Genomic DNA, 20,731 nt, shown 5'->3' with positions numbered 1-20,731 from the left:
TGATTTTTTTTTTTTTTTTTTTGGTAGTACGCGGGCCTCTCACTGCTGTGGCCTCTCTCGTTGTGGAGCACAGGCTCCGGACACGCAGGCTCAGCGGCCATAGCTCACGGGCCCAGCCGCTCCGCAGCACGTGGGATCTTCCCGGACCGGAACACGAACCCGTGTTCCCCGCATCGGCAGGCGGATTCTCAACCACTGCGCCACCAGGGAAGCCCCAAAACACTTGATTTTTTTTTTTTTTTTTTTGGTAGTACGCGGGCCTCTCACTGCTGTGGCCTCTCTCGTTGTGGAGCACAGGCTCCGGACACGCAGGCTCAGCGGCCATAGCTCACGGGCCCAGCCGCTCCGCAGCACGTGGGATCTTCCCGGACCGGAACACGAACCCGTGTTCCCCGCATCGGCAGGCGGATTCTCAACCACTGCGCCACCAGGGAAGCCCCAGCCCCTTAAGCCAGCACCCACAGGGCTCCCCTTCCCGGCCTCTGACTGTTTAGTCCCACCCTCCACTTGGCCCTGTCCTCAAATCCAAGCTGCAGCCCAGCCAGTCTGCCCCACTGTCGCCCGCCATTACACCCCATTCTGTTTTTCATACGGGTCTCTCTCCCACTTGGATGTGAGCTCCTAAGGTCAGGAACAACATCTGTGTCACTCACACGTGCCCACATGCCCCTGCGAATGAAAAGTGCCACCTGCCATACCAGTAAACAAAGGATGTTGCAGCCATCAAGCCATCACATTACAGCCACCCCGATGGTGAGCCCTGAGGGAACTCAGGATGGAAACAGGATGCCCACCTCCAAGCCCTCAGCTGCTGCAGCCACCTCCAACCCTACGCCCTGAGAGGACTCAGGATGGGAAAGCACAGGATGCTGGCCCCAGAGGGCTGAGGTGCACATCAAAGGGATGATTTCTGTGAGCGCAGACTCTTGCATCTTCCCATACATAGAAAAGCGCTGAATTCCTTAACTTCGAGATATCTGGTTTTCTTTAATTCACAGTAATCTTTTGAGGTTCCGACAACCTGGTCTTTGTTGCAAAAACTCCTCGATATCCTGGCTCCCCCCTTGCCTCTTCGGAACCGTCCCTCAGAGCGATCTGAGAGGCTGTGTCCCGGGCTTAAGTCCTCAGAATGTCCACTGAATAAAACGTAACTCTCAACTTTTAGGTTGTGCATTTTTTTCAGTCGACACCCCGACACACAGACATCGAGCCCACGCCTGTTCTACGGGCCCGGCCTCCACGTGCCCTCTGTTCCGTCCCCAACAGAGGGATGCTGGCACTGCTGAAGGTCCAGTCTGATGGCTTCTCTGCCCGCCACTCTCACTGCCTGCCCACATTCGCACCAGAAGCCAACCTTCTCTGCATACGCACGTAGGAGTCAGGGGGTCTGCTCCTGCCTGCCCTCCGGCTCCTCTGAGGCTCGCCACCCACTTTCCACCCCCGATCGGAGCTTCCCCTGTGCCGTGCTCTCTCAGCCTCTGTGCCACCCCCAGACTATTCTGCCTGCCCGGGATTCAGCGCCTACAGGACCATCTGCTTGTCTTCCAAGACACTGCTCCTTGGTCACTTCCTCTAAGAAACCTTTCCGCCTGTCCCAGGACCCACGCACCTGGGCCTCTCCCCTGGGCCCGCTGCACACACCCTCACCTTGTCTGGCTATCTGACTCCCTTACCGGGCTGTGGGCTCCTTGACGACAAGGACCAGTGATGATTCTATCCCTGAGAAGATGTGCAATAACCATTTCCAGAAGGACCGCTCTTCTCTACTCCTTAGACTTCGAAAGTTACAGCGGCGAGACCCCTTATGGATCCCGCGTAAGTCTGTGCCTCTACGAACGCACACCCGGCCCTTGGGGGACTGAAGACAAACGAGTGGCATCAAAACTGCCCTTTCTTGGCTCAGAACATCTGCGGGCGTTTCTGAAGCGGAACAAACTGGCTAGCTTCCAGAAGCCTGGAACTACAAAAGACCGAGGGAAACATCTGTCACCACTGTATCATTCGTTCACTTCTCTGGCAGCCGCAGGAGAGCAGAAGCTTCTAGTGTTTGCTCATGAAAAGAGGTCACTACTGGGAGAAATTCCTGGAAGGCCTTCTGACAAGCCTGCAAGTGCCCCAGATCTGCTCTGGCTGATTTCTGCTGGCCGTGGCAGCCCTGGGATGTGAGACGCTGTCCTCCTGTCCCAGGGTCAGAGGGGCTGGGAGGCTGTGTGTCATCACACCTGCCCTGGACAGTCTCCCCAGGGCCATGAACCTGACACGGCCTCCCCCGTGTGCCTCCCTCTGGTGCCTGGCTTTGCACAGACTCCTGGGAGCTGAATCCCCTTTCAGGTCACGCCTACAGTTTCTGCAGCACCCACACGCATCTCTGTGGCCAGAGCCCTCCCTGGGTCCTGGACACTACTGCTTCCTCAGGGCATCCCTGAGACTGGCTGTCAGTGAGAAACAGGGAAGGTGAGGGAGGGGTGTTGATGGTCTGGGGAAAGAGAAGAGCTCGCTTTACTCCCGGAAGTCTGGGGTGGTGTCACTAGGGAGACCACAGGCTTGAGGCTGAAAACCCAGGACAGCTGGGCTTGAGAGGCTTTCACATCCACACTCTAATTCCTGACAACAGTGCCCCATCACAGGAAGCCCTGATCATTCCAGAATGCCCTGTGCAGCCAACAGACCTGCAAGCTGATTTCTGCAAGGTGTAACACCTGCATGACCCTGCAGGGGTTGGCCACTCCCTGTAAGACCCACCCCTGCAGTTTAAACAGGCCACCACGAGGCGGCCGATGAACTGAGCAGGGGCTGCATACCCCGCGGAGAATATCACAATAGGATTCCTGGCATTTTTATGGCATTTCACAGCCCCCAGGGCACTTGCACGTATGGGGTCTCATACGATCACACGACAACCTTTTGTGCTGGGCGGTGCATGTGTCATCACCCTCCGTTTACAAACGAGCATCTGAGGCTCCCGGAGCTTAAAAGACTTGCCCATGGAGCCTCCCCTCCCTTGCAAGTGGCAGCGGACTAGGACTCAAGCAGCCCTGGAGCCTGAAGCCAGTCACTCGCCAGTTTCACATGGTACGGTGGTGAGTCCTGCTTCCTACTTGCTTGGGCAGATCAGCAACCTTTTAAAAACCGTGCAGCTGAGACGCAACAACTCCAGGACCTTTACAGTCCAAGCCCAGCCCAGGGGCCAGCAGCACTAGCATCTCCTGGAAGCTCGTTAGGAAAGCAGAACCTCGGGTCCACGCAGACCTACGGAATCATCGTCGGCTCTGCAACAACGTCTCGGAGACGCCTAGGGTTTGAGGAGCTCTGTGTGAGGCACCACATGCTTTCCTCCCTGTGCTTCGGCTGACTCTTCTAGGTTCACGTTGGGGAAGTAGCCTCGGCGGGGAGGGCTCAGAGAAAAGAAACGTCTACCTGATTGCTTCTTGAAAACCACAAGAAAAGCTGGCTTATTGGGCCAGCTTCCTTCTCTGAAAACGGTCTCTGCCTTTTCCCGTTTCTCCCCAGCTCCCTGCTGCAACACTTTCACCCACAGACACATCTCCTCAGTTGACTCTCCATCTTCTCCATTCATTTTGATACAAGCACAAACATGGAAGATGTGATTTCAGTTTGCCTTCACTTCTGGGACTCCTAAAGTCTGTTTAAAGAACTCCCAATTCGGTAGGGGATTAAGAGGTACAAATTACTCATACCAAGCAGGACCCTGTGGGGCTCCTGGGCACAAAAGCCTTTCTGTGTCCCCCCATTTCTTGATTACAGGAAATAGGCTTCATTCAGCCTCCAAGACGTTCCCTGAGTTCCAAGGGGTAGGTTCAGACCGTTGCTAATCAGGGAAGGGAGGGGATGCAGAGACAAGAGAGGAGCAGTCAAGAAACAATAGTGCAGCCTTGGGGCAGGGTCCTGGTTGCCTCAAGGGATACACAGAACAGTATCTTTGAGCTGTTTTGCAGACACTGAAACCCTCACCAGGTGGAAGAAGTTAACTGTTTGCTGCCCACAAGCACGTAGACCCCAGACTGGTTGGAACCAGAAGGTTGAGGATGCAGACTCCCACTTACCTCACCACCAACCAATCAGCACAATGTCCACGAGCTGATCACACCCTCTTTGAACCATTGCTATAAAACTCCTCACTACTCCCTCCAGGTCGGGACACACAGTTTTGAGGGCATTAGCCTGCTGCGGCCCCCTTTGCCTGGCAAAGCAATAAAGCTCTTCTTTTCTACTTCACCCAAAATTCTGTCTCTGAGATTCAGTTCGGTGTCGGGGTACAGTTGCCTGATTCGGCTTCACTACTAGGTATAAAACAAGCTACAAGGATATATGGTACAATACAGGGAATACAGCCAATATTTTATAATAACTATAAATGGAGTATAACCTTTAAAAATGGTGGATCACTATATTGTACACCTGTAACTTACATAATATTGTACATCGACTATACTTCAATTAAAAAAAAAAAACCAGCCCCCCCAAAAAAAAAAAAAAAAAAAAAAGAACTCCCAGTTTGAGTTGTAACACAGTCATGACTTCCTAAGTAAAGCCGGTGATGTTAACATTTTTCTCTCCCTTTTTTGAGAAAGAATGTTCCTTCACTCCTCCAGTGGTGTGCATGGCTTAACCGACATACCCCAGAATTGGTTGCTAAATTAGCAGCTCTGTTTGGCCAGAGGGAGAACACAGTTTACAATCAGAAAGATTTTTTAAGTGGTGAGCTAAGCTTTATTACAGAAATTGGGCAAGGTTTTAACTGGCTTCTCTAATCAAGTGATGGTTTTGCCCCCCACCCTCCACTGTTCTCCAGTTGACATACCAGTCACCATCATTCTCTCATGATTCTTCCCAGATACTTTTTACAGGAAGACAATAGGCTTCCTTATCAAGGAAATCAAGGAAGTCAAGGTGTGATGTCTTTCTATGTTTAACCTGCTTCAATGACCTTTCATTTTTTCCTCCCTTGACCTTTTACCCAACTTCGTTGGTAAAAGAGCTTTGTTCCTTCTGTGTTGTTTTCAGCACAATTGGTTAACGGTGCCAGGCCTGCCCTAAGTGGCCAGCAATGCTAGTCTTGTCCCAAGGTAAGTGTCATGTTGAAGATACATCTTTAGAGCAGTAGAGGGTACTGCTCCCCAGGGGAGGCCCTCTTTGAGCTGCCATGTTTGAAGGAAGCAGGGAAAGACCATTTCATCTCCCCTCCAGTAATTCTCCATCAAGAAAGGGCACATACGCTCACGTTATGAGAGGCAGCGGCAAAATATTCTACTCCGTTTAAAGAAAGGCAAACTCCTAATTACAAACTGAATACACTCAGGGCTACTTTACTGTTAAATACATCATTTACTGAATACTTGCTTTTCTCTGTGACGAAAAGCAGGCCATTATTTCTCTCTTGCCTTTGGGACAATCTGGGGCCCTGTCAAAGTTTCTAAACCGATTTGTTTCAGCCTGCTTTTAGCTGCTGTTCAGAAGAGGTACCTCAAGTGCCTCTTGAGCGATTTCTGGCTGGTCCATGAAGCCACCAGTTTAAGTCAACGCTGGCAATACCCCAGGCCTGGGCGACGGTTCCAGGCTCCAGGCTGCCACATGTTTTGTTTTGAGAAACCCCTCTGAGTCCCTTCCACCACGGGGACCTGTGACGCCGGTCTTGTGACTCAACCTGAGCTCCATCAGTGCTCCTTCTTCTAGAATGAGTGCTCTGACTTACAACTTGGTCTTTCAAAGGAGCCGGCCCGAATTCCCTCTGAACCTTACACCTCCAAGTCTAACTTTACAGTGACAAAATGGTAGCATCTCAGAAAAAATTCTGATGGGAGTGTGACCTCCATTCCCAAACCTCCTTGCTCCTTGGACCCAATGGCGTTTTTAGCTAGCTTGCAACTTCTAAGGGTAACTTTTCAGAATGGGGCTGAAGTCTGAAGCAGACAGTAAATGGGACATGGGGGCTGTCTGGTGGGGTGGCGGTAAAGTGGGGAAGAAGGCGGTAGTGAAAGAGTAATACAGCCCTCAGCTTTCAAATTCTTTCCCACCTCTGGGGCTGACGAAAGATACATTCCCAGGGCCTATCTGGTCACCTTGGCCAGCATGCTTTCCCTGGGTTTTTTTTGTCTGAGTAGATCTGATTTGGGCCAACAGTGGGTCCTTGACGTAGCCACAGAAGACCTCAGCTTTGGGCGACCATGAGATCCAGGGACTGGCACAGATGAGACCCCAAGGCCAACAATGACCATCCGACTCCCAAGGAGGCTGGGGGAGCCCTGCTGTACGTTGTGGCAGAGGGCTGGTGTCAGGGTTTCCGACCTCTTTTAAAGGGAGGTCACACCAATGAGGAAATACAGTGAGATCATAGCAACGAGAAAATACAGTCAACAGAGCTCCAAGAGTACCTTGACTCTGACGACCCCATGGGTCTGCCAGATATTCAGACCCATGCAACCACATAACCAAAGGAGGAAAAGGCTTGGGTTGGAGAGGAGAGGAGTAATCTTCACCACGAACATCGCCACGTGGGAAGGTAAGTTACAGGAAGCAGCCGAGTCACCTGGCTCCATGGACCTGTCCCCAGCCCAGTCTGAGGAGGGATAAAAGAGCTACAGAGTTTTCCCATTTCTACCCTTTCTGGGGACCTACCACAGCACACCTCTGGAAGATGCTGCCTTCTCCTAATATAAAGGAGTTCCTAGCATTGAGGGGCTCGAGGCAGAGGAAAGGTGTTCACCACTCTGAGGGGAGAGAATTCCAAGCCTGGAACCTCACTAAGACAGCAGGTGACACAGTGACCTCTCACCACGGTGCCCACTGGCCCCTCTCAGTGCCCGCCACTAGGGCAGCCCGGTAGCATCAGCGATCGGGAGAGCAGCCCAGTGCCGGGCCGGCATCCTGGCATCCCCGAGGCACCTACCTGTATCTCTGCTTCACCGACTGTTTCTCTGCCGACTTGCAGACGTGCCCCGCGTAGTACAACGGGAAGAAGAAAAAGTTCCAGTTGGTGGCAAACCACGTCAGGGTGAAGGGAGCATCGAGCTTCCTGAAGGTCAGCTTGGCGAGCTGGGTGGCACCGGCCCAGGAGGAGGACACGCACAGCACCACTGCCACGCCCCAGAAGATCTTCTTGAGCTGCGCCTGGGAACATCTCCAGCAGCGAGGGCTCGGCCTGCCACCGGTGTCGGTCCCCACCGGCGCCTGGGCCTCTGCCGGGCCCGGGGGGTCCCGGAGGCGCTCCTCCCCTGGGGGAAGAGAGGGGCACGGTTAACCGGGGCCTCCACACGTTCCCCGTGGCCAGGATGTGCAGGAGTAAGAGGGCAACCAACTGTCATTGTCACGGCCGGCCACCCGGGGGAGGGGCGGGGAGATGGGGATAGGGGCGTGGAGGCAGCTTCCTGAAACAAAACTTCAAGACATTTTCAGTGGTTTCCTGATCCTCTAGAATCTTGACCCTCAAAAGATGGTGCATATTGGGCTGGCAGCATCAGGCCCATATCCCCAGCCTGCTGGCGATGGAGAATCTCAGGAACCCTGGCGTCAGAATCTTTACTTCAAGAGGCGCTCTCTGGGCCCATCTGGAGAAGTGGAAGCATTTCTCCGGAGCACACAGAGTGGCTGAAATAGTTCACCAAGTGTCAGCTCACACGGAGTGATGTGCTACCCGGCCTGAGCGGTGCTAGGGGCTGGGGATTCCCCCCTGAGGAGGTCACAGGCCTTGACCTCTAAAATCTCCCAGGACACTGACAGAAGCTCCCCCCTGCCTGTTACTTAAGGGCAGGGATGCCAAGAGTCTCATCTTCTTTTGCATGGAGAGCCAAAAAAGATCTGTCTCTCTTATTTCTCTATTTGCTCTTACTGACTTCCAGCTGACGGCCGTCCGTCCCACTTTGCAGTGTTACTTAAAAACCACAGCCTCTGGCAGCTGGCGCTGTGAAAGGCCTCAGACGCTCCATTTGAGGATTGTGTGACTTCTGGAAACCAGGCTACAGGCCAGAGCACGGCTGTGCAGCAGCACTGTTCCCACAGACCGTGAGAAGGTGGAAAAGGCGTTATTTTCCACTGTTTGGTTTTCATTCATGATTGTGTGCAGGTCAGTCAGCTGGAAATTTAAACAGAGCTGTAACTTGTATCAGATGTGACCATGGATGGATGTGAATTTCCAGGGGACAGCCTACTTGCCTTTTATATGTTCAGCCAGGCACTTAGCTGAATGCGGGCACACAATGTAAGGGTACAGGAGATGGGTGCAAAATATATTGGCATCAAATGTACTCTATGGATTTTGTTTAAACTTGGCAGTAACTTAAATAGCTCTAATACCATGAAACCAAGTTTTGCACATCATACTGTCTGAAATATAATAATTCTATGAGGCAAAATCCTGATTCAAGGTAGCCTATTATACAGGGGTTAGCTAATCCTATCATTAATTGCCAGGTCTGGTTGTATCTCTTTTTTTTTTTTTTTTTTTTTTTTTTTGCCTCACCTCGCGGCTTGTGGGATCTTAGTTCTGTGACCAGGGATCGAACCCGGGCCTTTGGCAGTGAAAGCGCTGAGTCCCAACCACTAGACCACCAGGGAATTCCCTGGTTGTATCTCTTTTAGCCAAAGGTCATCCTAAGCCTTTGTGGCTGGTCAAGGAGAGATAATGTCTTTACTGACCCAAAATCCTTGACCCCATCTGTACTGTGCTTCTTCACCTGCTTTATTTTTAATCTCCCTCTTCCTCTTTCTTTTCATGTGTGTATATACCTGAGTCAGAAAGCCCTTGGAAAACCAAATGGCTGACCCCCTCTGAACTTCCAACAAGTTGTCTGTTTCTGGCATGGGCTGCAGGGCAGGGAGAAGCAGAGGAGGCAAAAGCAAGGCAGATTCCTCCCCTTTTGTTTGATGCCCTCCCACCAGGACGTCTTGATTTTGTTCACAATGAATCCCTACAACTTACGGCAAATTCATTTTCAGACAGAAGCATGCACGTTTCAATTTATACACTGGTTCTCTGACATTTGGGGTGAGCCTCTGCAACCCTTCACTACTGGGATCATTTTCAAGCAGTGTTGTGGGCTGGCAGATTCCTCGACTACCAGCATCAACTATCAGAAAGTCCTACTGAAAAGATAATTACGGAGATGAAAAAAAAGTCCACCTAGAAAGGCAATGCAGTTTCACAGTACTAACTGGCCATTTAAGAAGGGAGTCTGGAGGAGGTTGAAAAAAATTCAGGCTCACAGCATGTTTTTTCATCTAGTTTTGCATTATGGCAGATTAAGTTTTAAGTTTTAAAACTTAAAGGATGAAGCGAAGACTGATGCTATGTTGCTGTTACAATGAAAGAGAAAAATCATCAAATCTTGTAAGATTGTACTGTTAAAATGCTTTTACAGATTTGGATAAAAGAAGTTATTCTCTAACTTTGTAACCTCTCTGGCTTATTTGACCAGGGGAATACTGATAATACACAAACAAAATAAAGACATTTTGCGCTCTATTATTTAAAAATAAGATAGAATGATGTTTCCCAAAGTGTAATGCAGTTAACAGGTATTATAAGAAAAAAAGGATCCCACAATCAGAAAAGTTTGGGAAACACTAGGTAAGTCAGACAGGTTCCTTTGCTGTAGGAGTATTCAGGGCTAATGGATGTGGTAGATTTCCAAAATGCAGCTAGAGAATGTGTGCTTCCCATATTATCGAAACGTAACACCTGTGATAGGACTGGGGTCCCTTGGAACACACTTTGGGAAACACTGGAATAGACCCATAAAGAATCAGAGGTGTCCAAACCTAATTCATTGCAAACTTTCCGTTTCACCACACCAAGTCTCTTATAGTAATAATCACTTATCAATTTCAATACCTGATCATTCCTAATAATTCTTTTAAACTAGACCTACTTCATGTAAACTAAAAATATTCTTTATAGAATCTTTAGAAAAGTACTGCATAGAATAAATAAAAAGCAATGCACTGTATACTAATCTTAGTACCCAGAGATATCGCTGGACATTTTGCTGCACTTTCCCCAGTCTTTTGTATCTTTGCACGACACATACACACACACACACACACACACACACACACTCACACAGCAAAACTGGGATCATACTATATTTTTGGCCAGCAGTCATTTACCCTGATGCATAAGAGCATGGACTTTATAAATCTCACAGGGCTCTGTATAGTACGACGCATCCTAGGAGCATTTCAATCCGCTAGGAAGTTGCCATGAAGTCTCCATCTGCCATGTGCCAAGAACTCTGGGCGGTCAATAAATAAATATAAAACATGATTACGTCCTGCTCTTCAGGAACTTACAGTCTATCTGGGAGTGACAAAATGGATCTATGAAAGAATTACAGAACAACTACAAATGGAGTGATTTGACTGTAACACAAATTCTGAAGACAGCGCAACCAGCGTGGGCTGTGATCGCAGCAGGAAGAGTCGGAGAAAGCAGAAGCTTGGCCTGGGCCTTGCAGCATAGAAAGGCTGAGGAACAAGAGAAGCAAAGTTCAGGGTCAGGAACACACCTGGTCTGCCCCAGGAGCCGTGAGGAAGGTGGTGAGATCTGAAATCCACCGTTTCCTTGCCCCACTGTGATGCTCAATCTTGCTTTGGTCAGACACGCAGTGGAGAAATTGCCAGGCTGGTGGAAGGGACTTCAGCAAATTCAGATTTTGGAATTTACACTGTCTAGGAAGTAAATATACATTATACATGCCCCAGTGTCCATAACAAACAGATAAAATTAGTTGAAGCATAGGTAAAGAATGACATAATGAATTTCGTTAGCAGACGCATTTATTCTCTGCGATTTGAAACGCAACAAATGCATACCACCCTACTACTCTCAAGGTCATTTTCAACAAGCTGTCCAACTGATGCTCAGATTTCAGAGAGAAGGAATTACACTGGGGCGGGGGGGGGGGGGCGGAATATCCACTCTCAAAAGCCTCTCATATCTTCCTGTGCAAAAAACTTTGGTTTACTTTCTCTCCCCTCCTAAATTAACAAGTCGAGGGATTCCTCTGTGCTTGGTATCTCTCTTTTATCACCCCTGAAAGACGCAGTACAGAGTGCCTCGAAGAAATCCATACTGAATGAGCCTCACGCTGTGTCCCGTCCCAGCCCCTTTGACTATTATCACACAACTAGAAATACTGTTTATGTCACCCTCACTCACTAACATCCCCTCCCCACTAACAACCCCTCTATTTATGATCTTGAACTTTCCATCCTAACCCTGCACTTGAGCCAAGAGTTCTGGGCTCAGTGCAAAGTAGATTATATTCTCTGGCCCAATGGTTGTGCTGACAGATGCGGTCACTGCTGCCTCTAAACGCTTTGTTTATGCCACTTAATTCACTCAGAAGCGCTGGGGGACAGGCGGGCTCTTCCCAGTTCTATTACCAGAGCTGCTTCCACTGAGCATTTTGGAGAAAGGGGTGTGTGTGTGTGTGTGTGTGTGTGTGTTTGTAAGGGGAGTGTTCTCCAGTATACAACGTATACTCCACGGCGTGCCAAGATATAACCATACCTGTGCGTGAACATCCATCCTGAGCTCTGTTCAGAGTCAGGCAATTTACTGAAACCATATATTAGCCCTACCTGCAGAATCACACCTGATACTTCTCTCCTACCAGGAATTTATAAAACATATGCACTCTTCGGTCAAGCAGTACCTAGAGGCAATGTCTGCTCAGCGGAAGGAAACTCTAAGTCCTAACGGGTGAGCTGGAGGTCTGGTTTAGCCGCTAACTCATTCTGGGACCCAGGCAAGTCTTCTGTCTCATGAGCTGTCCATTGCTTTCTGCTGAGCAAATGATGAACTGGGGGCTTTTTAAGTTTATTTAGTGAAAGCCATTTCTCCAATGAGAAGGCTAGAACAATTAGAAAATCACTCACTCTCAACTTCAAGTTCCCATAAAATGGCTCTTGCAAACTTCCAAGAGAACACAAATGTTTCTTTTTTGAGGTCCCCTGAGAATAAGTAGACCCTTGGTGACGCTCTCTGAAGAAGAGTCCAGGAAGTTTTGCACTTAGAAAGTGCAAGAGTCATGTCTTAGGGATGAAGGACCCAGCGCTGGGCTCAAAGACCACCCACTGGCTGGCCTGGTCCCAGCCTCCTGAAAGCAGAGAGATAGCACCATGTAGAGAGCAGGAGAAGACACCTCCCAATGACACCTCTATCAGTAAGATCTATACACTTAATTTTTCAAAGCTTTTTTTTTTTTTTTTTTTTTTTTGCGGTACGCAGGCCTCTCACTGTTGTGGCCTCTCCTGTTGCGGAGCACAGGATCCGGACATGCAGCCTCAGCGGCCATGGCTCACGGGCCCTTTTTTTTTTTTTTTTGTGGTACGCGGGCCTCTCACTGTTGTGGCCTCTCCTGTTGCGGAGCACAGGATCCGGACATGCAGCCTCAGCGGCCATGGCTCACGGGCCCAGCCGCTCCACGGCATGTGGGATCTTCCCGGACCAGGGCACGAACCTGTGTCCCCTGCATCGGCAGGTGGACTCTCAACCACTGCGCCACCAGGGAAGCCCTTCAAAGCTTTTTTGAGGCTTAATTTTCATAACCATAAAATTCACTTGTTTCAGGAGTGCAATTCATGATCCTCAGTAAATCTACAGAATTGTGAAACTATATCACCACCATCCAGTCTTAGAACATTTCCATCACCTCAGAATGGGTCCTCATGCATCTGTAGTTGCTCCCCATCCCCCCGCAACCCCAGCCAACCACAAATCTGCTTTCCATGTCTACAGATTTCCCTCCTTTGTATATATCATATGAATTTGTAAACTTTCACATCTGACTTCTTTCACTTAGCATAATGTATCTGGGGTTCCTCCATGGGGTACATAGCATGCGTCAGGAGTTCATTCTTTTTTACATCTGGGTAGTAGTCTATAAGGATATTCCATATTTTGTTTTTGTTTTTTTAAAAAACTTATTTATTTATTTTTGGCTGCGTTGGGTCTTCATTGCTGCGCACAGGCTTTCCCTAGTTGCGGCGAGTGGGGGCTACTCTTCGTTGCGGTGCGAGGGCACCTCATCACGGTGGCTTCTCTTGTTGCGGAGCACGGGCTCTAGGTGCGCGGGCTTCAGTAGTTGTGGCACGAGGGCTCATTAGTTGTGGCTCGTGGGCTCTAGAGCGCAGGCTCCATAGTTGTGGCGCACGGACTTAGCTGCTCCACGGCATGTGGGATCTTCCCTGACCAGGGCTCGGACCTGTGTCCCCTGCATTGGCAGGCGGATTCTTAACCACCACGCCACCAGGGAAGTCCCATATTTTGTTTATCCAGTTACCAGTTGATGGAGAGGGGTATAGTTTACAGTTTTTTGGCTACTGTGAATAATGCTGCTATGAACACTCACATATAAGTCTTTGTGTGGATATGTTTTCGTTTCTCTTGGATGGACTAGTTAAATTATTATTATTATTATTTTTTTTTTTTTTTTTTTTTTTTTTTTTTTTTTTTTTTGCGGTTCGTGGGCCTCTCACTGCCGTGGCCTCTCCCGTTGCGGAGCGCAGGCTCCGGACGCGCAGGTTCAGCGGCCATGGCTCACGGGCCCAGCCGCTCCACGGCGTGTGGGATCCTCCCGGACCGGGGCACGAACCCGTGTCCCCTGCATCGGCAGGAGGACTCTCAACCACTGCGCCACCAGGGAAGCCCTGGACTAGTTAAATTTTTAGGCCACTCAGCCAACAAACATTTATTGACACCTACCGTGGAGCATAAGGCAGACACCCCCTTCCCTAGGAGAGCTTGCTCAGTCTGAGTGGAGGGACTTACAGTGTCCACGTCATAGATGGTTCTGTGTCTCCAAATCCAATCCAAACAAACACAGTTGACAGCTGCTCTGGGAATACAGCCACCACCCTTTTATTTTTCTGGACTGCCCAGGGGAAGAAGGCTTGATGAACAATTTTCCCATTTGTTGATCACTGATGCATATACCCGTTCAGGGCCCAGTCACCCAACTAAATAGCTTTTATAAAATCAGGAGCTTGGAAGAAAGCTTTTGTTTATGGCCATTTGCAAGTGTAATTCATCTCCCAAAAATGCAGTTTGGGTTTTGTTTATCTCATCTACTCATTAAATACTTGCTCAGTGAATTTATGGGTGATTGTTTTTTCTCAGGCAGTGGTTTGGAGAGAAGGGAAGAAAAGGCTGTCAAGTGTATCAGGCCACCATGGGCCCTGGGTGTCCCCAAAGCCATCCTGATTTTACATATCCTGACCAATGATGTCCACCTGCAGTTGCCAGACCATCTGTTTGGATTCTTGGACTTTGGGTCAGAAAATGTTCCCACTATTCATACATGCTGAGGCCTCAGCCGTGCTCCTGACTGGCACTTGTCCCTGGGAAAAGATAGAATCCACAGATAATTAAACTTGACTCTGAGTAACGGAGAAGAAGGAGGACACAGGGAAGTAAAAGGCAAGTGACGGTTATTTTTTAATTTTTTTAGGCCATGCGCGTGGCTTGCAGGATCTTAGCTCCCCAACCAGGGAACTGAACCTGGGCCCACAGCAGTGAAAGTGCCAAGTATTAACCACTGGATGGCCAGGGAATCCCCCAAGTGACAATTAAACACACAGCATATATGCCATGTTCTCTGCCAGGAGATTATATACCTTTTTTAAAAAACGTGTCTTAATGTTGGAGTGTGACTATCCTTGCTTTGCGGATGGGACAGCTGAGGGGTCTGACAGTTACTCTCCCAAGGTCACAGACTAGTGAGAGGCTGAATGCAGTTCCCAGCATCTGTCTGACTCCAAAGCATCCAGAGGAATGCAGAGCATCCTTAGTCTTCCCTTTGGAAGTTGATCAGGACCATGGTGCTGAACACCCCAGTCAGAACTGCCAATCACTAAAGAGGGACTTCAAGATTCCAAGAGGACAGACTCTGTTTTTAAATTTGGAACATCCTGAGTATGTATGGAACTCTGGGCTGGGACTCACCACCATGGAATGAGGGCTGTTATGAGCTGAGTGTCTGTGTCCTCCCTCAGTTTATATGCTAAGACTGTAACCTCCGGTATGGCTGTATTTGCAGATGGACATAATGAAGGTTAAATGAGGTCATAAGGGTGGGGCCCTGATCTGATAGGGTTGGTGGACTTACATTCTCCTGTCTTCTCTTTGTGCACACAGAGGGGAGGCATGTGAGGGCACAGCAAGGAGGTGGCCATCTACAAACCAGGAAGAGAGTCCCCACCAGAAACCAAATTTGCCCACACCTTGACCTTGGACTTCCAGCCTGCAGAACTGTGAGAAAATAAATGTCTGTTAAGTCATCCACACTGCGGTGCTTTGTCATGGCAACCTGAGCAGACTGACCTGACGGTATTACAGAAGGGACTGCGCTGTGTTTGTGAAGGGGTGAGGCACGGACCGAGAGCCGTCACTGTGCTGGACAGGATGTGGTGATGAGCTGTGGATGACTATTTCCTGTGATAACCTCTTAGGAGAAGAAATAATTGCCATATCATAGCCGAGAAGACTAGAAAGACATGCAATGTGGTATCCTAGATCGGATCCTAGACCAGAAAAAGGACATTAGGTTAAAAACTAAAGAAACCCAAATAAAGTATGAACTTTAGTTAATAGTAATCCATCAATATTGGTTCATTAATTGTGACAAATGTACCATACTAAGAGAAGATGTTAATAATAGAAGAAACTGGATGTGAAGTATTTACTAACTCTCTGCAGTGTCTCTGCAACTTTTCTGTAAATCTAAACTATTCTAAAATAAAAGATTTTTTTTTGGGGGGGGGTATGCGGGCCTCCCTCTGCTGCGGCCTCTCCCGTTGCGGAGCACAGGCTCCGGACACGCAGGCTCAGCGGCCATGACTCACGGGCCCAGCCGCTCCGCAGCATGTGGGATCCTCCCAGACCGGGGCGCGAACCCGGTTCCCCTGCATCGGCAGGCTGACGCGCAACCACTGCGCCACCAGGGAAGCCCCTAAAAGATATATTTTTTAAAAAAAGAAAGAAAGAACTGCCGCAGATGACTAGATTAGAAATATCAGGTACTCCCTTATATTTGTCTGCCTTCTCTGAATTGCTTAAGTCTTTGTTGTGATTCCTGGAGATCAGTGTGTAGAGATAGAAGAAAACATGGCAGCTGCAAAGTTGTTTTTAAAAACCCAAATTCTTTCCCTGGTGTGGATACAGAATTGGGAGGTGAATGAAGGCTGCTTTTTGCGGGGTGCAATGGGATGATGGGAGGTTTGTCCGAGATTCCCCGGAAGTTCCACCCGGCTGCAGAGCTAGTCTGAGTCAGGCCTAGATCTGGTCCACTCTCCTGCCATCACCACCACTCTAGTGAACAGACACTTGTACCAGCCTTTCTGCCCCACTCCTCACATCCTTAGAGGTCCCCGAATAACTCCCAATGTCCAAATCACAGTGCCTCTTGCAGTGGATTTAGAACAATTCTGGAATGTTCACAGCCCAAGGCGCACGTGACTTGTGAGAGCGTGACTGGATACGCGTAAGCTTGAAATAATGCCCTTTGCGCCTTAAGGGAGGGATGAGGCCACTTGGGAGGGGAGCGAGGGCCTGTTTGGACCCGTGGTCTTTAGACACCTGGGCTGGAGGGGATCAGTTTTAATCCCCGTGCCTGCCAGTCGTGGCCTGTTCAGCCTCCCGAAGTCTCACCGTTTCCACCGCCCGCCCGGGCACATGACACTTCTGTACACAGCAGGCGCTCACCAGGGACAGATCAGGAGATATTCCAGCGCTGCTGGTGACCCGCACACAAACACCGACATGAGCACACCCCCCTCATCTCCGCCATTTCTATTTATCAGAGGATGCCCTCACATCCATGTGGTGGGAGTCTGGCTTCCATGTCTCACGGGGAGAGAGGGGTTCAGGAGGGCAGACTGCGTGCAGCACGGCCCCCCAGGAAGCAAGGGGTGCGTGGAGCCTTCCCCCCTGGAGGGGAGCAGGGGAACAAGGGTGATATTTTAACTGGTGGCCTGGGTGGTTACACAACTCATCTTGATGCACAGAGCATTGTCTTCTAAAACATCCCGTTCTCAGCGGAGTCGTGTAACGTACACCTGTAAGGCAGGACTGAGCTTGCGTGGTCAAGGACCCAAGTGGACTCGGCCTTAAGGTGTGACAGGTGTCCTCCTCGGCTTCACCCCTCCCCGAGGGCAGGCCCTCTGCGTGGGCTGAGGGTGATGGGCTGAGCTCATCCCGGGCAGAGAGGCTTTGCTGTGGAAACGCCTGGGCCAGCCCTAGGCAAAGCTGAGAAGTTGCATGCTCCTCTTTGGGGTGTTTCTAGACCGCTTTTTGTACCCCCGTCATCGGGGGGCTGCTGTCTGGAGTCCCATGCTTTCCTGCTGCTGAAGATTCACAGAATCTAGGTGCTCACCTAGCTGGTCTTTCCTCCTCCTGCTCCAATGCCAGATCCCACCCCTGAAACGCACACACACATGCACACGCATATGCACACATGCACACGCACACACATATACACAAGCACATATATACACACACACAAGCACACAGGCACATATATACACACATGCACACACAGACACATGCACATACATACATACATAAGCATACACGCACCTACACACATGCACAAGCACACACATACACGTTCATACATGCGTGCACACACACGCCAAATTTCTGACTTGTGCTGGGTCTAATTCCCTCAGAGCTCTGCTCTCTGGTTAGAGCTAGTAGAGGGTTTAATCAAATAAACCAAACTCTGGTAATGAGTAAGCTCCTCATAGACTCATAGACTGTTCCTGCTGAAAGAGCCAATGGAAGATCTACTCTAATCCCCTTTCTTTTCAGAAAAAAGAAGCCTGGGCTCCAGGAGATGAGGAGACACGTCTGATACATGAATCAGCTAGTGGTGGAGCAGGACACAAAAAATGTCCTGCTCCCAGGCGGGGTTCTTCCCCTACACGCTCCCCCCAAGGGACACGGTGTCTTAACCAGTGAGGACGGGCCACTCGCCTAAAAGGCTTTCAAGAATTACGTCTCTTCTTGCCTCTCCCATACAGGTCCTGCGAACACTGTCCCACCTCTGCGAGCCTTCCATCCGTCACTCGAATCCCCATCCATCACTTCTGGGAGACAGTGCCACTTCATACATGACAAAGAAGATCCAAGTCACCGGCGCAGGTCCTCAGCTTCCCTCCCCGGCAGCCCACATTTCTGTGTGTCTTTGCCCTCATCTCTTCCCTTCTCCTTTGCTGGGCTAACCACCCCTTCTCTGGTCCGTTTTGCTCTCCCAGGGCCCCCCTCCCCCTCCCCCTCCCCCTTGCCCTCCCCCTAGCCCTCCCCCGCCTCCAGATGCGTCAGTCACATTCTCCTGGGGCCACCACAGACCTGTCCCGGCACCAGCCTCCTTCCTCTGGCTTCCAGAACCGCCTGCTCTCCCCAAGTCCCTCCCCTGTCCCCTAAAGAGAGCATAACTCCCCCCACCTCTCTCCCTGCTGGACACCTTTACCTGCTTCTCTTCTCCTTTCCCAAACACTCACCCTTTGCCATCTGGCTGGGGAACCAGCACCCACTTAAAACTGTTTCTGCGCAACCACATCCTTTGGCCGTACCTGATGCTCCACCACGCTTCCCCTTTTTTGGCTTTCTTCCTGGGGTCTCCACGATGCCCTAGGATCTGGGTTCTGCCTCCTCTCCTGCCTCCTATCTCCCTGGCGTCTGTGGCCAGCAGGCTTCTGGGCCAGCCTGTTCACCTCCACGGGGCCACCTCCCACCTGAGCTGTCACTCGGCCACCACCACCTCTTTCTCCCGTATCCTTGTCTCCTACACGCCACACCTGCCCTTGAAGGAACCGCCAAAGCCTCACCTTCAACTTGTCTCAATTGGACGTCCCCTGTCTCCCTTGCTGGGACCGCCAATGGCATCTTAATCTTTATCATTTTTTTTAATTTTATTTTTTTTTTGGCTGCGCCGCACGGCTTGTGGGATCCTAGTTCCCCGACCAGGGATCAAACCCGCGCCCCCTGCAGTGGAATCGCAGAGTTCTAACCACCAGACAGTCAGGGAGTTCCCTACTCTCATCATCAAGAGGGATATATTGTAACTGTCATTTCCATACCAAAAAACTGATTCCCAGAGAGCTCTAATCATTAAACCAAAGTTACCTGGTTCAGCAGGAGTGGCGGGCCCCAAACCCAGTCCATCTAACTCCAAAGCCCTCATTCTTTCCACAATTCTACATGTGGCCGGCCTCTTGGGGGAATTTACTGTCTTGTTCTCAGCCATTAATTCCAGTGCATGTAATTTTACTGAACGTGAGTTAGCCGGTTGTGAATATAGATGATCCAAGTAAATACCCTCCTAAAGATGTATTACTGATCGATATCCAGGGTCTGAGTCCGGTGGGAATGCCAGGAAAGGAATATGAAAACAAGATGTGCCGTCAGACAGGACAGACGCCATCACACCGGCTGGAAGTCCCTTTTCAAGCCTCGACTCCTACGTGAGGCCCAGCTGCAGACTCCTCATGCTTTCTGGCCAGAACTGTGCACACGCCATTCCCTCCGCCAGAAAAAGCGTCCTCTCCCCTCCTTGCCTGACAAGTTTTCTCATTCCCATTGCAATGCCTCTACCTCACAAGCCTCCTCCTCAGATCACCCAGTTATCAGCGTCCCGGTAATACTCTGTCCCCAGCTCTGAAGCACAACTTACTACCTTGCGCTGGATAATTTATTTATCTGTATGTCTCTTTCCCACTAGACTGAAAGTAGACAAAGGACACAGAGCAGGGTCGGAGGAGGTATTTGTTGGGTAAATGAAGTCATCTTGTCCACCTTCCTGTGTCTGAGTTCCACTAAGCGCTGTATTTTCTATTTTGGTTTTATATGTACCACATGCTGGTGCCTTCTTGCCTCCCCTTAGAAGACACACCGCACAAGCTAATAAATATTCCTTGCTGGCTGTGGTTCCGTTCCTGAAGCCTGCCTGCCATCCACACAGAAACAGCCACCGTATGGGGACCACCTTATCCTGTGCATCCAAGGCAAAACAAAATGATTCAACACTTCCAAAACAAGCACGCAAGATGCAAATGGTTGCAGAAAATAGACCCAAAGCCAAATTGAACACAAATACCAAGGGAAAAAATGCAGGCATAGAGAAAGAGCTATATGAAAGTCTAGGCATACCCAGGGCAGGTTTAATCAGCCTTGCCCTGCAGACTCTTGCTGACACACACATAGGTATCCTATACAAAAAGGCCATTGGAGACTTTCTAGTATCACTGGAATGCTGCTTCTAGATACTTCTAGACACTTGTAGATACTTCTAGATACCCCACACACGCACCCTTTGAGAACAGCAAGAAGGTTTGCTGAAGGTGCGAGACAGTCTGTGACTGGAGGATTGCCAGATATTTATTAAGCACCTACTGTGTGCCAGGCCATGTGCTAGGTATTGTCACCTACCTACCCACCTCACTGCATTCATTCCCCAAATTCTGCTGAGGTAAGTTGTTAGTTCTCTTCTGCAGCTGAGGAAACCGAGGCTCAGTGTTTATGATTTATATACATCAAACTGCATCAGGGGAGTCTTGATCCCCGGATCCGTCCGATTCTTAGTTTAATACACTTTCCACTATCCACAGACATTTACATGCAAATGTTGGTTTAAAAACCAAGCTCGTGGACTTCCCTGCTGGCACAGTGGTTAAGAATCCGCCTGCCAATGCAGGGGACACGGGTTCGAGCCCT

General features: G+C 49.8%; 1 protein-coding gene across 2 annotated transcripts in view; it reads right to left on the bottom strand.

The window, feature by feature from the left end:
- Positions 1–20,731, bottom strand: part of SLC35F3 (solute carrier family 35 member F3) — a 296,200-nt gene that overhangs the window by 90,115 nt on the left and 185,354 nt on the right. For both annotated transcript variants that reach the window (XM_024115727.1, XM_024115728.1), the window contains one exon: positions 6,908–7,232. In XM_024115727.1, coding sequence (XP_023971495.1) covers positions 6,908–7,232 — 325 coding nt within the window. The remainder of the gene's footprint in view (positions 1–6,907; positions 7,233–20,731) is intronic.

This window comes from Physeter macrocephalus, chromosome 20 (assembly GCF_002837175.3).
Source record: "Physeter macrocephalus isolate SW-GA chromosome 20, ASM283717v5, whole genome shotgun sequence".
NCBI classification, from domain to species: domain Eukaryota; kingdom Metazoa; phylum Chordata; class Mammalia; order Artiodactyla; family Physeteridae; genus Physeter; species Physeter macrocephalus.
The sequence above is the reverse complement of the archived record's forward strand: the minus strand, read 5'-3'. Positions and strand labels throughout refer to the sequence as shown.